Source organism: Saimiri boliviensis, chromosome 2 (assembly GCF_048565385.1).
Source record: "Saimiri boliviensis isolate mSaiBol1 chromosome 2, mSaiBol1.pri, whole genome shotgun sequence".
Taxonomy (NCBI): Eukaryota; Metazoa; Chordata; class Mammalia; order Primates; family Cebidae; genus Saimiri; species Saimiri boliviensis.
The window spans coordinates 13,207,465-13,227,134 of NC_133450.1; the positions used below are offsets into that span (position 1 = coordinate 13,207,465).

The 19,670-nt window shown below is 52.7% G+C and overlaps 1 protein-coding gene across 2 annotated transcripts in view; it reads left to right on the plus strand.

The window, feature by feature from the left end:
- Positions 1 to 3,277: 3,277 nt before the first annotated feature.
- Positions 3,278 to 19,670, plus strand: part of IGDCC4 (immunoglobulin superfamily DCC subclass member 4) — a 49,388-nt gene continuing 32,995 nt past the window's right edge. For both annotated transcript variants that reach the window (XM_039469403.2, XM_039469404.2), the window contains exons 1-3: positions 3,278 to 4,941; positions 17,760 to 18,110; positions 18,801 to 18,942. In XM_039469403.2, coding sequence (XP_039325337.2) covers positions 4,611 to 4,941; positions 17,760 to 18,110; positions 18,801 to 18,942 — 824 coding nt within the window. In that variant the 5' untranslated portion in view covers positions 3,278 to 4,610. The remainder of the gene's footprint in view (positions 4,942 to 17,759; positions 18,111 to 18,800; positions 18,943 to 19,670) is intronic.

Below are 19,670 nucleotides of genomic sequence, written 5' to 3' on the forward strand. Positions count from 1 at the left end.
CTCTGCCACCCCATGCCACTTAGGACACTACTGTCCTTGTGGGCAGTGACTTGTATTTTTTATCCTGGTCCCCTGGCACCTACACAGTGTGAGATACTAGTTTAGCTGCTTAGCATTCAGCAGTGAACCTAGGAAAAAAAAAAAAAAAAAAAATCCCTGTCCTCAGGAAGCATACATTGTGATTACGGGAGGAGAGGAACAGATCGACAGATCGAAAATAAGTAAAATGTAGAGCATGTTAGAAAGTGCCGGGCGCGGTGGCTCAAGCCTGTAATCCCAGCACTTTGGGAGGCTGAGGCGGGTGGATCACGAGGTCAAGAGATCGAGACCATCCTGGTCAACATGGTGAAACCCCATCTCTACTAAAAATACGAAAAATTAGCTGGGCATGGTGGCGTGTGCCTATAATCCCAGCTACTCAGGAGGCTGAGGCAGGAGAATTGCCTGAACCCAGGAGGCGGAGGAGGCGTAGGTTGCGGTGAGCCGAGATCGCGCCATTGCACTCCAGGCCTGGATAACAAGAGTGAAACTCCGTCTCAAAAAAAAAAAAAAAAGAAAAAGAAAAAGAAAATGCCGGGCGTGGTGGCTCAAGCCTGTAATCCCAGCACTTTGGGAGGCCGAGGCGGGTGGATCACAAAGTCAAGAGATCAAGACCATCCTGGTCAACATGGTGAAACCCCGTCTCTACTAAAAATACAAAAAATTAGCTGGGCATGGTGGCACGTGCCTGTAATCCCAGCTCCTCAGGAGGCTGAGGCAGGAGAATTGCCTGAACCCAGGAGGCGGAGGTTTCGGTGAGCCAAGATCGCGCCATTGCACTCCAGCTTGGGTAACAAGAACGAAACTCCGTCTCAAAAAAGAAAAAAAAAAGAAAAGAAAAAAGAAAAAAAAAGAAAATGACAGGTGTAGGCTGGGCAAGATGGCTCACGCCTGTAATCCCAGCATTTTAGAAGGCTGAGGTGAGTCGGGTGGATCACCTGAGGTCAGGAGTTTAAGACCAGCCTGGCCAACATGGTAAAACCCCGTCTCTACTAAAAATACAAAAAGTTAGCCAGGTGTGGTGGCAGGCACCTGTAATCCCAGCTACTTGGGAGGCTGAGGCGGAGAATCGCTTGAACCTGGGAGTTGGAGGTTGTGGTGAGCTGAGATCAAGCCACTGCACTGGGTGACAGAGCGAGAATCTGCCTAAAAAAAAAAAAAAAAAAAGAAAGTGACAAGTATTGGCCAGGCATGGTGGCTCACGCCTGTAATCCCAGCACTTTGGGAGTCCAAGGCAGGTGGATCACTTGAGGTCAGGAGTTTGAGACCAGCCTGACCAACATGATGAAACCCTGTCTCTATTAATACAAAAACTTGGGCCAGGCGCAGTGGCTCACACCTGTAATACCAGCATGTTGGGAGGCTGAGGCGGGTGGATCGCCTGAGATCAGGAGTTCAAGACCAGCCTGACCAACATGGAGAAATCCCGTTTCTACTAAAAATACAAAATTAGCCAGGCATAGTGACACATGCCTGTAATCCCAGCTACTCAGGAGGCTGAGGCAGGAGACTTTTGAATCCGGGAGGTAGAGGTTTCGGTGAGCCAAGATCGTGCCATTGCACTCCAGCCTGGGCAGCAAGAGTGAAACTCTGTCTCAAACAAAACAAAACAAAACAAAACAAAACAAAAAAAGAGTACAAAAAATTGGCCTTCTTGCTGTGGATTTCCTCCACAGCAAGGAGGATGGTGGCTCATGCTTGTAGTCCCAGCACTTTGGGAGACCGAGGCAAGCAGATCATGAGGTCAGGAGTTTTAAGACCAGCCTGTCCAATATGGTGAAACCCTGTGTCTACTAAAAAATACAAAAATTAGCTGGGCATGGTGGCCCATGCCTGTAGTCCCTGCTACTTGGGAGGCTGAGGCAGGAGAATGGCTTGGACCTGGGAGGCAGAGGTTGCATGCAGTGAGCTGAGGTCGCACCACGGTACTCCAGCCTGGGCAACAGAGTAAGACTCCATTTGAAAAAAACATTAGCTGGGCATGGTGGTGAGGGCCTGTAGTCCCAGCTCCTCGGGAGGCTGAGGCACAAGAATTGCTTGAACCCACCGGGCAGAGGTGGCAATGAGCCACTGCCCTCCAGCCTGGGCGACGGAGTAAGACCCTGTCTCAAAAAAAAAAAAGGAAAAAGAAAGTGATAGTGTTGAAGATAAGAATAGAGAGCAGGGAAGGGGGATAGGAAGAGTGGGAGGTAGGGTTGTGGGAAAGCCTTTACAGTATCCAGTATGAGGGAACAGACCTCTAGACTTGCACTGGCGGACAAAGGTCTTGAGGCTGGAGGGGAGGAGCCTGCCTGCGATCAAGTTACAGCAAGGAGGATGGTGTGGCTGGAGAGGTGGTGAGCACAGGGGGTGGTGTTGAAGGCCAGGTCAGAGGTAAAACAAACCTACAGATCAGATAGGCCTGTGGGTCACAGTAAGGACTTTGACTTTTGCTCTGACATAGGAGCTGCTGGTGGGTTTCTAGCAGAGAAGTGGCGTGATCTCATTTTAACAGGATCAATCTGCCTGCTGTATGGAAGAAAACACTAAAGGAGGGCTAGGAGAGAAAGAGATCAGCGAGGAGGCTACTGCACCAATCCAGATAAGAGGTGACAGTGCTTGGACCAAGGCCATAGTGGGAAAGTGGAGGGTGAAAGTGCTGAGCATGAAGAGTAGGAGATGACTCTACATTTTTTTGTTGTTTTAAATAGAGATGGAGGGCTTGTTATGCTGGCCAGATTGGTCTTAAACTCCTGGCCTCAAGCCATCCTCCCACCTCAATCTGTCAAACTGCTGGGATTACAGGCATGAGCCACCATGCTCAGCCTCTACATTTTTGACCTGGGCAACAAGAAGGATGGAGCTGCTGCTAGGAACTGAGATGAGGAAGACGATGGGAGGAGAAAGATTGATAGGAAAGATCGGGATACATTTGTCTGCTAGACAGCTAATGGAACTGGAGCATAGGTGGCTGGATACACAAGTCCAGGGTTCAGGAAAGATGATCTCTAGGCTGAAAGTATACATATATGCATCATCAGTATAGTGATGCTTTTTTTTTTTTTTTTTTTTTTTTGAGGCGGAGTCTCGATGTGTCGCCAGGCTGGAGTGCAGTAGCGTCATCTCGGCTCACTGCAACCTCTGCCTCCCAGGTTCAAGCAATTCTCCTGCCTTAGCCTCCCTAGTAGCTGGGACTACAGGTGTGTGCCGCCACGTCCAGCTAATTTTTTGTATTTTAGTACAGGCGGGTTTCACCATGTTGGCCATTGTGACCCACCCGCCTCGGCCTCTCTTCCTCTTTAAAGCCTTAAGGACCAGATGAGATCACCAAAGGAAGCAAGTGTTTCAAGGAAGAGGGAGTGATCCACTAAGTCAAACGCTGCTGATAGGCCACGTGAAGATGGGGGGTGCAATGAATGAATAAACGCCAGGCCTGTGAGATCTGCAAAGTACCAGTGATTATTGAGGGTTAACTGACAACAGGTGCAGGGACAAGATGGCTCTAAGTCACAGGAGCACTTAGCAGGCGTCCCCAAACTTTTTACACAGGGGGCCAGTTCACTGTCCCTCAGACCGTTGGAGGGCCGCGACATACTGTGCTGCTCTCACTGACCACCAATGAAAGAGGTGCCCCTTCCTGAAGTGCGGCGGGGGCCGGATAAATGGCCTCAGGGGGCCGCATGCGGCCCGCGGGCCGTAGTTTGGGGACGCCTGACTTAGAGACACAGGGAAGGGAAGAACTATGGCATCCTGGAGTTGGCAGGGACCTTAACAAGGTCATTGAATCGGTACTCTTCTCCCCATCCTAGGCTGATAGTTGAACCCCCCTGCCTGTAGAACAAGAAATATTTGCGGGATACTGAGGCAGACAGTCTGGCTAGATAGGTTGAAAAAGGTACCGTTAAAGAATGAGAGAAAAAGTAGTTCAGTAAATGCTGGACAGCAGAGGCAGGGTATGAGGGTGGAGATGACCTTCCGAAGTCAAAAAACCAAGGTTCAGGCCCTGCATCTGCTGCCCGCTAGCCTCCTGTCCTTGGGCAAATCACTTCATCTCCCCCAGCCTCAGTTTCCCCATGCGGCGACGTCTAAATATGGTAGTGCTGAATATGGTAGACAGTAAGTTCCCTGCCTGGGTTGGTTACTCCAAGAGCAAGGGAAGGAGGCCAAGAGAAGCCCTTGGTTTGGGACAGCAGTGGAAATGGGAATGAGGAGCAACTATGATCTCCGCGGGTCGGCTGGCGCAGCATGTGGACAAGCGAACCAGGATCCAGGCCAGGACCTGGGCTGGAATGGACTGGGCTCGGGTGGCAAGGGGGCCATCCGCAAAGACCGTAGCCCTGAATCTGCCTCCCCTGAACCTGGAACGGAGATGGCGGTCACACAGAGGCAGCAACAGGGCAAAGAAATAGAGACGCCGAGGCAGAGAGACCAGGAGAGTCAGAGACAGGGAGGCTAAGACACAGACTCAGCAACAGGCGGCCTCACGGGGGCCCTGCGGCGACCCGGAGAGGGCGAGGCCCCGGGACACAGACCCCGGCCGAGCAGAGCCCCCGCGCGGCGCAGGGCCCTGGCGCGCGGGCGCAGGGTCCCCGATGGGGCCCGACTGGCCGCGCTCGCCTGGGCCCCGCTCGGGGCCGCTCGCTCAAGATGGCGTTGGAGGGGCGGGCGAGGCTGCAGCGGCCCCGGCCCCCGCGCGGGCCCCAACTCGGGCCCGGGCCCCCGAGGCCGCGCCCCCGCCCGCGGCGCCGCGCCTCCCCAGGCCACTGACGCCCGGCGCGCCCTCCTCCCCCGGCAGCAGCGGCCAAGGCGCGGGGAAGCGGCGGTGGCGGCGGCGGCGGCCCGAACCCAGCCCCATGGCGTGGGGGGACGCCGGCAGCGGCCCCGGGCTCCTCGCGCTGACCTTCTGCCTGCTAGCCGTGCGCGGTAAGGGCCGGCGCCGGGAGAGGCGGGAGCGGCTGCGGCGAGCGGGTGTGCCAGCGCCATGGACTGCGTTGGGCTGCGGGGCTGGCCGGAGCCCGGGTCCGGAGCTAGTGCGGGGACTCTGTGCACTCGGTGCCTACGCGGGGGTCTGCGATCTGCGGCGAGGCGGGAGGCGAGGGGGAGGTAGGGGGGCGCGTTTGCGGCGGGTGCTTGTCCGCAGCGGGTGTCTTTGGTTCGCAGAGTCTGAGTCGTATGTGAGGGATGTGTGTGTGTGTGTGTGTGTGTGTGTGTGTGTGTGTGTGTGTTTTGGGACTGCTCCTGCCGTGTCCGCAGTGCGTGCCACGGTCGCGGCGTGGCATCGGCGGGGTGGGTGGCTGCGGTGTCGGTGGCTTTTGCGGGGCTGGCTCAGCCTTGCCTGCGCGTGTCTCGGGTTAAGGGTGTGTGTGAAAGAGGATGGGACTGGGGTTCTGTGTCTGCACCTCCATTTGGGTCGGGTGCGTGTGCAATTGTGTTTATGGGGCTGAGCTAATATTTGGCCTTGGCATTTGGGAAGCGTCCTTGCCCGTAGTGGGGGACAGAGCGATAGATTCCGATTGACTTGTAGGGGGAGGTGATAAAACAACACTCAACTTTGCCCAGTGGGTGTGGTCCCTGGGGCCGGCAGGAGAGGGGTAGGGGAAGGTGTTGCTCCCCAAAACCTGTGGCCCGCCGTGGACTGGGGGAGGGGGCAGGAAACCATTTGCTTTCGTGGACATGTCCAGCGCTCGTTCTCAGGATGGGACGCGTGTCACCTCGGCCCCACCCCCAGGGGCCAACCAGGGAAGCGTGGACGAGGTCAGCAGGGCCTCATCGAGTCCCCAGCCGAGTGTGGAGTGGGTACCGGCTAAGTCAGAGTTGTCGAAGCTGGAGAAAGGGCTGAGGAGGGGATAACGGAGTCCCCAAGGATGTGTGTCTAGGGCTCCCTCTTCCACCCACAGCTCTGTCGCTTCCTGTCCGGTGTGCATTTTGGGGGCAGCCCAAGGGGAGTGTAGGTGGCAGGGCTGGGAGGGGGATGGGCTTGCCGCTTTGTTCGCCTAGTTCTCGCCTTCCCCGCGGAGGGGGGAGCTGAGGATGTGTCCGGGGAGAGTCGGGAGGGACTTGGAGGTGGGGGTGGGGAGGGGGATTTCGCTCCAGCTGCCGCGGCTTTCCAGAGACTCAGCCAGGCCACGTGGGAGGGAGGCGGGGGAAAGGAGCCTTCGCCTGGCCAGCCCCAGGCCCATCTCCAGGAAAACCAAACAGCGGGTGGGAAAGTGCCGGGAACTGCTCGGACCCCTTCTGTCCCTACAAAGACACGCCCCTTTCCAGCCCCAACCGCGGAGTAGGCTGGAGGCTGACTCGGGGCTGGGTCTCGGCTGCTGGGCAGTGGGAGCTGGGGGCCTTGGCTTGTCAGGTGAAAGGGGCGGGGAAGTGTCAGAGAAGCGTCCATCCTCCCGGAGCTCAGAGGATTAAGGAATAGTTCTCCTGCCCCACCTTCCGCTCTTCCTAGGGCTCCTGGAACGAGCTCGGGGTCACCCAGCAAAGCGGCTTCAGGGCTGGGAACCGCAGCGGCGCATTATCCAATAGCTTTGGGGCCTCCCGCGAGGGGCTCAGCTTCCCTGGCCTCTCCCTGCCCCGGAGCGCACAAAGTAGGCGAGGGCCCGAGTTGCTGCGTCTCTGGGCTCCAGTGTGAGTCGCTGTAACAGCTTGTCCTGGTCCTCCAAAGCTCGGCAGTCCTGGAGACACTCCAGTTGAATATCTAGCCACCCAGATCTGTACCGAGGTCATTCATTAATTCAACAAATATTTATGGAGCATCTTGTATAGGCTAGCTTGTGCCTGGTGCCTAGACTATAGTAAATAAGGAGGCAGACCTGGTCCCTGGCGCAAAGCTTTCAGTCCCATGGAGGGAGAAACTGACAAGTCCCCCTGCAGTGCCGGGGTAGACGCAGCGAGGAGGGGCTCCTACACCGGTCTGGGAAGGTCAGCAAAGGCTTCCTGAAGAAAATGATGAGTGGTAGAGCTCAACATGGAGTTAGCGGTGTAGAAGGATGATGATGGGGAAAGTTTTCCAGAGAAAAGCGTGTGCAGACGTTCAGAGGTGATTTCGTTTAGATCATTGGATTAAACTAAATCTAGCTGGAGTTTAGGGTACGAGGGGTGGGTGTGGGGCAGGTGGGGGAAAGATAGAAAGGGGTCAGGGAGTATCAAGAGAAGAGGCGGAAGAGAGGAACTAGATTTATCTCACAAAGGACTTTACAGGGCCCACCAAGATTTCTGGCCTGACAGCCCCCGTGAGCCCTTGACAGGATTTAAGATCCTCATTCCAGCCAGTGTGGAGGATGGATTGGGTGAGTCCTGAAGCAGGAAGCTCCAGCTCCTTGGAGGCTGTTGCAGCAATTCAGGAGAGGATGGTGGCAACCAGTGCTGTGGCAGTTGGGGTTGGGGTAGCTAGAGTGGCTGGATTCCAGAGATTTTCAGGAAATGGAATCAATAGGACATGAGGAGAGATTGAATTTGTAGGGGGTGACAGAGGAAAGTAAGAAATAGGTCAGTCTCGGTGGCTCATGCCTGTAATCCCAGAACTTTGGGAGGCCAAGGCAGGAGGATCACGTGAGGTCAGGAGTTCAACACCAGCCTGGCCAACATGGTAAAAGTCCATCTATACTAAAAATACAAAAATTAGCTCAGCATGGTGGCGCACGCCTGTGATCCCAACTACTGGGGAGTCTGAGACGCGAGAATTGTTTGAACCCGGGAGGTGGAGGTTGCAGTGAGCTGAGATCGTGCCACTGCACTACTCCAGCATGGGCAATAAAGTGAGACTCTGTTTAAAAAAAAAAAGAAGAAGGCCGGGTGCGGTGGCTCAAGCCTGTAATCCCAGCACTTTGGGAGGCAGAGGCAGGTGGATCACGAGGTCGAGAGATCGAGACCATCCTGGTCAACATGGTGAAACCCCGTCTCTACTAAAAATACAAAACATTAGCTGGGCATGGTGGCGCGTGCCTGTAATCCCAGCTACTCAAGAGGCTGAGGCAGGAGAATTGCCTGAACCCAGGAGGCGGAGGTTGCGGTGAGCCGAGATCGCGCCATTGCACTCCAGCCTGGGTAACAAGAGCGAAACTCCGTCTCAAAAAAAAAAAAAAGACAAGAAAAGAGAGAAAAAAGGAAGTCCTCAGTATCTCAACATGGGGCAGAATGAAGGGCTAGTATTAGGGTGAGTGTGATGCCAGAGCCTGCCCGTCTCCTCCCAGCAGTGCTCTTGAGTCAGGGACTGGGACCCCCATGTGAGGGAGTGGCGAGGAGCCAAGCTCTGTTCTTACCACAAGCACGAAGGTGGTGCTCTCGGCTCTGCGTTCTTCCCAAGCCAGAATTTGGAGGGTGGGGAACCTAGAGGTCAGTAATAGGAGGCCTCTAAGAACTTGAGAGCTTTCTCCTCACCCGGGAACTCCCCCTTCCCCTGCCCCCTTCTTAGCCCAGAGGCTCAGAGGCCAGTCTCAGTCATCTGGAGTGGGCCTCTCTCCTCATCTTGGAGGTTCGAGACCAGGTCAAACCTCGGGAGTTTCTTTTAATAATGAATCTTATCCAGAAGGTATCTAAACCTTCATTGATCCTCTATGTGCTTTCATGGCTCAATTAAACTCGCATTTACATGTAAATTAGCATTTATTTTCTCCTCAAGCTATCTCTATCAAGTTAAGCGATCTCACAATTAGCGCATCATTGAATGTCAGCACTGAAAGGAACTTAGAAATAATTCAGGCCAGGTGCTATGCGTGGCTCACACCTGTAATCTCAGTTTGTGTGGCTGAGGCAGGAGGATCACTTGAGCCAAGTTTGAGACCAGACTGGGCAACATATTGAGACCTCATCTCTATAAAAAAAAAAAAAAAAAAAAAAAAAGTGGGGCAGGCCGGGCGTGGTGGCTCACGCCTGTAATCCCAGCACTTTGGGAGGCTGGGGCGGGTGGATCACGAGGTCAAGAGATCGAGACCATCCTGGTCAACATGGTGAAACCCCATCTCTACTAAAAATACAAAAATGAGCTGGGCATGGTGGCACACGCCTGTAGTCCCAACTTCTCAGGAGGCTGAGGCAGGAGAATTGCTTGAACCCAGGAGACAGAGGTTGCGGTGAGCCAAGATCGCGCCATTGCACTCCAGCCTGGGTAACAAGAGCGAAACTCCGTCTCAGAAAAATAAATAAATAAATAAATAATAAAAATAAAAATAAAAAAATTAGCCAGGCATGATGGTGGGCGCCTGTAATCCCAGCTACTCGGGAGGCTGAGGCAGGATAATCGCTTGAACCCAGGAGGCAGAGGTTGCAATAAGCTGATTGTGCCACTGCACTCCAGCCTGGGCAACAGAGCAAGACTCTATCTCAAAAAAAAAATATAGCATGACAAGCATGGTGGTGTGCGCTGTTGTCCTTGCTGCTCGGGAGGCAGAAGTGGGACGACTGCTTGAGCCCAGGAGTTCAAGACTGTAGTAAGCTATGATTGCTCACACCACTGTTCTCTGCCCTGGGCAGCAGAGTGAGGCTCTGTCTCAAAAGAGGAAAGAGAAAGAAAGGAAGAAATAAGTTTAGCATGAGCCTGTTTTACAGGTGAGAAAATGGAGTGACTTCCCAAAGTTACATAATTAGGGACCAAAATGGGGCCACACTTTCCAGGGATTTGGTACCCAGATACCCAATTTCACTTTCTCTGTATTCCTCTCTACCATATGAGACATTATCAGCTTTGGAGTCTCCCCCTCAAGTAAGGCTCTCTGGGCTCTGGAATCCATCCTCCTCCACTTACCCCCTACCCACCTCTTTCTGTTCCCTCCCATGATACAGCAACCAGACTGTACAAAAAATTCCAGATGCAGAACAGATGTCATTCCCAGGCAGGCCTGGGGGCTCCCAGCTCCCAGAGTGGGAAGGGGAGGAGTAAGCTTGGCTCTGAGAGAGAGGATCCCAGCCTGGTCAGAGGTGGGTGACAGGAGCTAGGGGCCAGGGAAGGAACACTGGAGAGTATGTTCTGGGGCCTGACATGCAGAGAAATCAAATCCTTTTACCTGTGTCAACTGGGCTGCCAGCTACTACTGCCTCACTGCTGAGGCTGAGTGAAGTATCATCTGGATTTGGGGGGCCATGGGGTCGCTGGGTTTAGGGAAGCAGTGACCACTCAGCTGTCCCTCAGGTGCAAACCCAGACTCCTGGATGGTTATGTCAGGGGCTTTTTACCTTGTTAGATCGTTTGGAGGACAGAGCTCTGGCCAGTGAACAGAACATACCGGGAGATACAGGTGGGCACAAGAGAAATACATTTTTTAACCATATGAACCACACAGCAAGAGAACAGGCCAGGTAGTGATCTCTCCTGCCTGGTCATGTTTAAGTACAGAGTTTCTTTCAGTGTGGACTTGCTGTTCTGTCTCTGCTTTTCAAGCATGTCATGTCTAGTGGGTGTCACACAGTGTGCTAGGCAGCTTCCACATGTCTTCCTGACATCTTCTTGCACCCTGAAGGGAGTTACCATTGTTTTTCCAGATATTGGAAAAGCATAGGGGGCTCTGTGTCTTATCTTTTTGCGGATGTCTTCACGTGTTCACTCATCTATTCAATAAATGTTTATTGAGCAGCTACTGTGTGCTAGGCACTATTCCAGGTACAGAGGATTTAGAAAGCTGGCCAGGACATAATCCCAAGAGTTTGGTGCCTAGTTGAGGAGAAAGGCAAGTAAAAAACCTAGAGTGAAGGCTGGTCATGGTGGCTCACGCCTCTAATCTCAGCACTCTGGGAAGCCAAGGTGGGTGGATCAGGAGGTCAGGGGTTGAAGACCACCCTGACCAACACTGGTGAAACCCTGTCTCTACCAAAAAATATAAAAACTAGCCAGGTGTGGTAGCACACACCTGTAGTCCCAGCTGCTTAAGAGGCTGAAGCAGGAGAATCACTTGAACCTTGGTGACGGAGGTTGCAGTGAGCTGAGATCATGCCACTGCACTACACTCCAACCTGGGCGACAGAGTGAGACTCCATCTCAAAAAGAAAAAAAAAGCCAGGCATGGTGGCTCACACCTGTAATCCCAGCACTTTGGGAGGCCAAGGCAGGTGGATCATGAGGTCAGAAGATTGAGACTATCCTGGCTAACACGGTGAAACCCCATCTCTACTAAAAATACAAAAAATTAGTGGGGCACGGTGGTGGGCATCTGCAGTCCCAGCTACTCGGGAGGCTGAGGCAGGAGAATATCTTGAATCTGGAAGGTGGAGGTTGCAATGAGCCAAGATCGAAACACTGCACTCCAGCCTGGGCAACAGAGCAAGACTCTGTCTCAAAAAAAAAAAAAAAAAAATCTGGAGTGATAACTGTGATGATGGGGGTGCCAGCGTTCTACAGGGCAGAAAAAGGAGAGGTGTCTAAATCGGCCAGGATGTCACAGCTGTTCTAGGGAGTGGAAGCAGCACCAGCAATGCATGGAACGAGATGTGTTTTCAGAGAGCTGGCCTTGGTTCGCTGTGCGTGGTAGAGGGTCTCAGGGGAGTGGGAGGTAGGCAGGTCAAGCGAAGCTGGGCTTTGCTGTTGGATAGCCTGAGGCTGAGCCTCTCTCCTCGCCGAGGCCTCCTGTCCCAGGCAACTGTCCCAACTCTCCTTCCAGCTGTTGGGGGGAGGGGCTCAGCATGTGGTAAGGGAAGTGGCCAAGGTTGGGGGCGGGAAGGGAGGTTTCTGGAAGGAACTGACTTGTGTTCCCTGGGAAAGGAGAATGGTGATGGTGTCGTGGAGAATTTCTCCTGGACTGAAAACAAGTAGTAAGTCTGTTGGACCCTGAAATTCAGAAGCGAGGATGCACTGATGTGATGTTTGTGGCAAGTCCCTGGCTTAATGAAGGAGCCATCTTGGCCTCTTTGTTCCCCTCCCCCAGCTACACGCCCCTTCCCTAAGAATTCACTGAAAAATGGAACTCACGCCAGGCCTCCACTAATCCCACGAAACAGCACTGAGCGGGCGTCGGAGCGCAGCAGCGAATCTCCTTTCTGTCTGGGTTCTAATTGGCCTCATAAAATCCAATTTATCCTGTAAGTGGGTAAAATAATCTGTCAGAAAAAGGAGAGTGAGAGGTGGCCCTAGGTGGCCCAAATGCAGAAGCTCCGTGTCTCTGGCAGGGTCTCAGGGAGGAGACTGAGGAGAAGGATTATCGGCGGGGCGGCCCTCTCAAGTCAGAAAGCCGGTGGGCAGCAGGTGTCCGCTGGGCACCTGCGATGTGTCCGCTGGGCACCTGCGATGTGTCCGCGCCGGCCCTGAGAGGGAAGGCTAAACATGCTGGGGGTCAGCCATGACAGGGGCTGGTGGTGGCAGGAACTTGCTGGCCACGAAGCTCCTGGACAAACAAGGTCTCCTCGCCAGAGCATTGCTTTTATGAAAGGATTTGTTGGTATGGGACCCACATTTATATTAAAACAAATATTGCAGCTGGGTGCAGTGGCTCACACCTGTAATCCCAGCACTTTGGGAGGCAGAGGAGGGTGGATCACCTGAGGTCAGGAGTTCGAGACCAGCCTGGCCAACATGGTGAAACCCCATCTCTACTAAAAAAAAAAAAAATACAAACTTAGCCGGACATGGTGCCATATGCCTGTAGTCCCAGCTACTTGGGAGGCTGAGGCAGGATAATTGCTTAAACCTGAGAGGTGGAGGTTGCAGTGAGCCAGTATGGTGCTACTGCACTCCAGCCTGGGCAACAAGAGCGAAACTCCATCCAGACCAAAAAAAAAAAAACCACCACACAAAACAAATATTGCTGTGTTACGGGGCAGAATGCAAAATGTGCTAGAGGTTTAAATGTCAAAACATTTTAGGCAGTCAGTGAGCCTCGTAAATGTGTGCTCCTCTGCTGTTGGGAGAATTTGGGTGAAATGTTTGAGAAGTTTGGAGACTCCTCATTTTAAGATTGGGGAAACTGAGGCTGAAGGGACAAAAGTAGCTCACTGGAGGTTGTGCAACAAATGACGACCTAGAACCCAGGGCTCTGAGGCCAAGCTTGCCCCCCCCCACCCATTCCTTTGTCTAGGCAAGAGTAAGGGACCTCCAAGTGGCTTTCAGTGTAAGACTTAGGAAAAACTTTACCTGGGAAGGTAGGGGCAGCCTCACAGAGGGGCTGGCATCTGAGCCAAATCCTTAAGGATGAGCTTCCTGGGCACAGAAATCAGGTTGGGCACAGAGGCAGAAAGAACCTCTTTTTTGAGATGGAGTCTCACTCTGTTTCCAGGCTGGAGTGCAGTGGCATGATCTCACTGCAACCTCTGCCTCCCAAGTTCAAGTGATTCTCCTGCCTCAGCCTCCCGAGTAGCTGGGATTACAGACACATGCCACCACGCCTCGCTAATTTTTGTATTTTAGTAGAGACAGGGTTTCACCATGTTGGCCAGGATGGTCTTGATCTCCTGACCTCGTGATCTGCCCACCTTGGCCTCCTAAAGTGCTGGAATTACAGGTGTGAGCCACTGCGCCCACTCGAGAGAACCCTCTTATTCAGGAGCAGTTGTCTCCTCAATGTGGGGTTCCTTCCCAAAAAGTCAAAGAAGGGGCCGGGCGCAGTGGCTCAAGCCTGTAATCCCAGCACTTTGGGAGGCCGAGGCGGGTGGATCACGAGGTCGAGAGATCGAGACCATCCTGGTCAACATGGTGAAACCCCGTCTCTACTAAAAATACAAAAAATTAGCTGGGCATGGTGGCATGTGCCTGTAATCCCAGCTACTCAGGAGGCTGAGGCAGGAGAATTGCCTGAACCCAGGAGGCGGAGGTTGCGGTGAGCCGAGATCACGCCATTGCACTCCAGCCTGGGTAACAAGAACGAAACTCCGTCTCAAAAAAAAAAAAAAAAAAAAAAAAAGTCAAAGAAGGGCAGTTTTCCCAGACTGTCTCCCAGAGAGGTGAGACCCTTCCCCAGACCTCAGTTTCCCCATCTGTAGAATGAGGATTCTCAGGCTTCACAGACGTGTCCACTAAATGGACTGTCTTGGGCTCCTGGCACAGCACTGCTGCTCTCTGAGGGGGACTCCCTGTTTTCTCCGTGTCTGCGTCCCTGGTGCTTTCCCTTTCCCTTGCTGATCTCCTCAGAGATGGGGAAGCCAGACATCTGCTGATCCATGAATATTCAGGAAGGGAATCGGAGCCTCCTCTGGGCTCCCCAGCCAGCCGCCAGCCCCTCTGGCCACTGTCCTGCCTGCCAGAGCCCAGGCTGCTGACATACCCAGCAGCTGCTCAGGCCCAACTGTTCACATTGTTTGTTCAGCTCAGCAGGGGATTTTCCAAGCCCGGGACATGCTTTAGGGGGCGGAGAGGCTGCTGGAGGGCTCCGGGATTCGTGTCCTGTGGGGCTTTTCTCCCTTGAAACCCAAACCTACTGCTTAGTGGCTGGAATGGGCATTTGGAAGCCTCTGGGCTGAGAGCCCAGACTTGCCTTCCCCCTATCCTGTACTTGAATCATGGAATCTAGGGCCTTACAGATAGAAGGGCCTGGATGATAAGAACAACAAATAGCACTTGTACAGCCCTTTATACTTACAAAGTACCTTTAAAGAATAAGCTCCTGGCTGGGCACGGTGGCTCATGCCTGTAATTCCAGCACTTTGGGAGGCCGAGGCGGGCAGATCACTTGAGGTCAGGAGTTTGAGACCAGCCTGGCCAACATGGCCAAACCCTGTCTCTACTAAGAATACAAAAATTAGCCAGGTTTGGTGGCGGATGCCTGTAATCCCAGCTACTTGGGAGGCTGAGGCAGGAGAATAGCTTGAACCAGGGAAGTGGAGGTTGCAGTGAGTCGAGATTGCACCATTGCACTGCAGCCTGGGCGACAGAGCACAACTGTCTTAAAAATAAATAAACAGGCTGGGCGCGGTGGCTCAAGCCTGTAATCCCAGCACTTCGGGAGGCCGAGGCGGGTGGATCACAAGGTCAAGAGATCGAGACCCTCCTGGTCAACATGGTGAAACCCCGTCTCTACTAAAAAATCCAAAAAAAATTAGCTGGGCATGGTGGCGCGTGCCTGTAATCCCAGCTACTCAGGAGGCTGAGGCAGGAGAATTGCCTGAACCCAGGAGGCGGAGGTTGCGGTGAGCTGAGATCGCGCCATTGCACTCCAGCCTGGGTAACAAGCGAAACTCCGTCTCAAAAAATAAATAAATAAAATAAATAAATAAATAAACAGGCCGGGCGCAGTGGCTCAAGCCTGTAATCCCAGCACTTTGGGAGGCCAAGGCGGGTGGATCGCAAAGTCAAGAGATCGAGACCATCCTGGTCAACATGGTGAAACCCCGTCTCTACTAAAAAATACAAAAAATCAGCTGGGCATGGTGGCGCATGCCTGTAATCCCAGCTACTCAGGAGGCTGAGGCAGGAGAATTGCCTGAACCCAGGAGGCGGAGGTTGCGGTGAGCCAAGATTGCACCATTGCACTCCAGCCTGGGTAACAAGAGCGAAACTCCGTCTCAGAAAAACAAAACAAAACAAAACAAAAAAAACATAAATAAACAAAGAATAAGCTCCCATTCCTTGAGTGATGTCTGTTGGGCGCTGGGCTGTAGCCTTGACATACATTGTCTTGTTTAATTCCTTCAGGCTTAATGGTATCATCTTCATTTTATGCATGTGGAAACTGAGGCTCAGAAAGATTAAGTGACTTGTCATAGAGCTGGTAGGTGGAACAGCAAGATTGAAACCTTGATCTTCTTCCCCAAGGTCAAAAGCAGTAGTGTGAATGCCAGATTGTTTTCCCCAGTTAGAATGGAAACTTGGTGAGGGCAGGGGCGGCTTCTCCCTGCTGAGGCTGATTGTGCAGCCAGAGGTGTTCAGCAGGACCCATCTGATGAATTGAGAAAGGCCCAGGTCAGGTCCTGTCTGTCCGTCCACCCTTCACACTGCAACACCAGATCTCGGGCGTCTGTCCTGGCTTTATTTCACCAGTCATCACTGCTCTTCTCCTCGCCGTCTTCTTCCTCTTTGGGGGTGGTAGGAAGGGAGTCTGGAGACTCACAGGGGTTCTGAGTGTTGGCCCAAGTGTCCACGTGTTGATGAGTGTGGCAGAGGCTGAGGTGCCTGTGTTCAGGGGTGGAGAGCTACGTTTACTAATTTTTTTTTTTTTTTTTTTTTTTTTTTGAGACGGAGTTTCGCTCTTGTTACCCAGGCTGGAGTGCAATGGCGCGATCTCGGCTCACCGCAACCTCCGCCTCCTGGGTTCAAGCAATTCTCCTGCCTCAGCCTCTTGAGTAGCTGGGATTACAGGCATGTGCCACCATGCCCAGCTAATTTTTTGTATTTTTAGTAGAGACGGGGTTTCACCATGTTGACCAGGATGGTCTCGATCTCTCGACCTCGTGATCCACCCGCCTCGGCCTCCCAAAGTGCTGGGATTACAGGCTTGAGCCACCGCGCCTGGCCTACGTTTACCAATTTGCGTGTGGTCTCGATGGTGTTTTATGTTTGTTCAGGAATAGGTGTTTCCATGTCAGTGAATAATCATAGAATCATAGTTCATAGAATAATAATAATAATCATAGAGTCATAGTTCATAGAATAATAATTATTATAGAATCATGGCTCACTGCAGCCTCGAACTCAGGCTCAGATGATGCTCCTTGCCTCAGCCTCCTGAGTAGCTGGGACCACAGGTGCATGCCACCATGCACAGCTAGCTTTTTAAATTATCTGTAGAGATGAGGTCTCTGTGATACCCAGGCTGGCCTGCTTTTTAAATTTAGATATAATTAAAATACTACAAAATTCACCCTTTACAGTGTTTGACTCGGTGGAGTTTTTGTTTGTTTGTTTGTTTGAGAGGGAGTCTCACTCTGTCACCAGGCTGGAGTGCAGTGGTGCAACCTCGGCTCACTGCAATCCTCTGCCTCCCGGATTCAAACGATTCTCCTGCCTCAGACTCCTGAGTAGCTGTGACTGCAGGTGTGTGCCACCACGCCCAGCTCATTTTTGTGTATATATACAAAATTTTTGTGTGTGTATATATATATATATATACACACACACACACACACACACAAAATATATATATATATATATATATATATATATACACAAAAATATATATATATATATTTAGTAAAGACAGGGTTTCACCGTGTTGACCAAAATGGTCTCAATCTCTTGACCTCGTGATTCGACTGCCTCAGCCTCCCAAAGTGCGGGGATTACAGGCGTGAGCCACCGCGCCCGGCATGGTTTTTAGTATATTCATTCATATTCACAAGGTTGTGCAACCACAGCCACTAATTCTAGAACATTTTCTTCACCCCCCTCAAAGAAACCCTCTACTCTTTAGCAGTCACTCCCTGTCCTTCTCCCAGTCACTAACAATCATTAATCCACTTTCTGTCTTTATGGATTTGCCTCCTCTGGGCATTTCATAGAAATGAGATCATGCAAAATGTGGCATCTTATGACTGGCTCCCTTCACCTAGCGTCAAGTTTTCAGGGTTCATCCACCTTGTAGCATGTATCAGTGCTTCGTTCCTTTGGATGGCTGAGTAATATAGTTGTCTGTTCATCAGGGGATGGGCATTTGGGTTGTTTCCACCCTTTGGCTAGTATGAATAATGCTGCTATGAGGAAACTGAGCAACAGGGGAAGACAGGCACAGAGAAGTGCAGCAGTGTGTCCAAGGTCACAGGTAGTGAGGGGAGAGCCGGGATCCAGACACAGGTCTTTCTCCTTGATTTGCCCCAGCCCCTGGGTAGGTGACTCAGGAGCAGAGGCTGTGAGAGATGGGGGATACACACTGATGGCCCTGTGCTCCTCTGTGCAGGGGAGCTGCTGTTGCCCCAGGAGACGACTGTGGAGCTGAGCTGTGGCGTGGGGCCACTGCAAGTGATCCTGGGCCCAGAGCAGGCTACAGTGCTGAACTGTAGCCTGGCTGCTGCTGCCGCCGGACACCCCAATAGGGTGATCTGGATCAAGGATGGGGACACCCTGCTGGAGCACGATCACCTACGCCTGCTGCCCAATGGTTCCCTGTGGCTGTCCCAGCCACTAGCACCCAATGGCAGTGACGAGGCAGTCCCCAAGGCTGTGGGGGTCATCGAAGGCAGCTATTCGTGCTTCGTCCATGGCCCCCTCGGAGTGCTGGCCAGCCAGGCTACTGTCGTCAAGCTCGCCAGTAAGTGCGTGCGTTGGGGGCTGAGGCTGAGACCTAGACCTGGGGTTTGCAAAGTGGGATCTGCAGTTAGTCACTTGCACAAATGCCTCTTAAGCCCACTCCTCCTTTCCCTGCCTCCCACCTTGCTCAATAGGCCTCTTCCTGGTATTGTCTATCTTTGTTCTTTGGTATTCTGTAATCTTCCCACTTCTTCTCCACTCTCCTGTTCCTTCTCCTTTTCTTTCCCTCTGAGTCCTAGAGTCTGGACTTCTGTTCTCCTCCAGGGAGCCTGCCAGAGTGCCCCCTTCGTGTTAGAGGCACAAAGCTGCCTCCTAAGGGAGCTCCTGCCTGCACAGCAGGTGGAACGTGCGGAGTCATTCCCCACGCTCCAGCCTTACCCCTTAGGGGGCCCTCAGGAGACACAGATCACCATGAAATCACTTTCCGGCCAGAAGAAATGTGCATCTCACTGTATGGTTTGACCATCACGGTGATGTTGGGCAGGGGGGCTTTGGGATTCATTCTGCAGGCAGCATCTGACCACTAATCACCACTTCTTGTGTCTCCCTCGGTCTGAATTGGCTCTGCTGTGTGTTTCTGTGGCGGTGTTTCTGTGTCTCCGTGTGGCTGTGTTTCACTGTTTGTGCTTGCTGTGGCCTCCCTCTCCTGCCCTTCTCCCATCCCTGCCTGTGTCTCACTCACTGTCCCCAGCACTCGAAGACTTCTCTCTGCACCCGGAGTCTCAGACGGTGGAGGAGAATGGGACAGCTCGCTTCAAGTGCCACATTGAAGGGCTGCCGGCTCCCATCATTACTTGGGAGAAGAACCAGGTGACATTGCCTGAAGAGCCTCGGTGAGTGCCCTGTAGGGCAGCGGGTCCCAGTAGACAGGGCAGTGAGGGCCTTAGGATGTGCTCAGAGCTGAGATTCTTGGAGTCAAGGGAGCTGCATTTCCCTAAACTGACTTGAGAGTCAACCACCACCTGACTCCTGGCTCATGTCTGGTCCCAAAGAGAAATTGGACAAGAAGTTTTTCTCCCTGGGAGGAAAGCCACCCACTGAGCTGTGGAGCCTGGGTGGGGGTAGTGCTAGAGTCCTTCCCAGCACATCTGATCCAACCACATGCTTTACTGAGGAGACTGAGGGCCAGAGAGGAGCTGTGGTGTATCTCAAGCCATGCCGTGAGCCATTGGCAGAATGTTGGCTGTTTGTTGAGGGCTCCCTGAGGCTGCCAGGAAGGCTTTCTCTCTTCAGGTTCCTCCAGAGTTTCCATTCTAGAAGCATCACTTCTCTTCCTCTCTCAATCCCATCCAGTGGGGCGCAGCCCTCTGGGAAGTGGGTTGTAGAGGTCTTTCCTATTTCACTGTCCTCTTTCCCTGTAAAGGCAATGAATGGATGAGTAGAGCAATCCCAGGGAAGAGTTTCCAGGGCGGAAGGGAAGCAGAGGCTAGACCCAGAACTCCGTCCCTCTTGTGGATTCCTGGGTAGGTGTAGATGTGTCTGCAGCGTGACAAGAAACCACAAAGCTCCTTTGCATCTGTGGTCTCTGAGTTGGTCTCATGACTCAGTCATCACCCCCTAG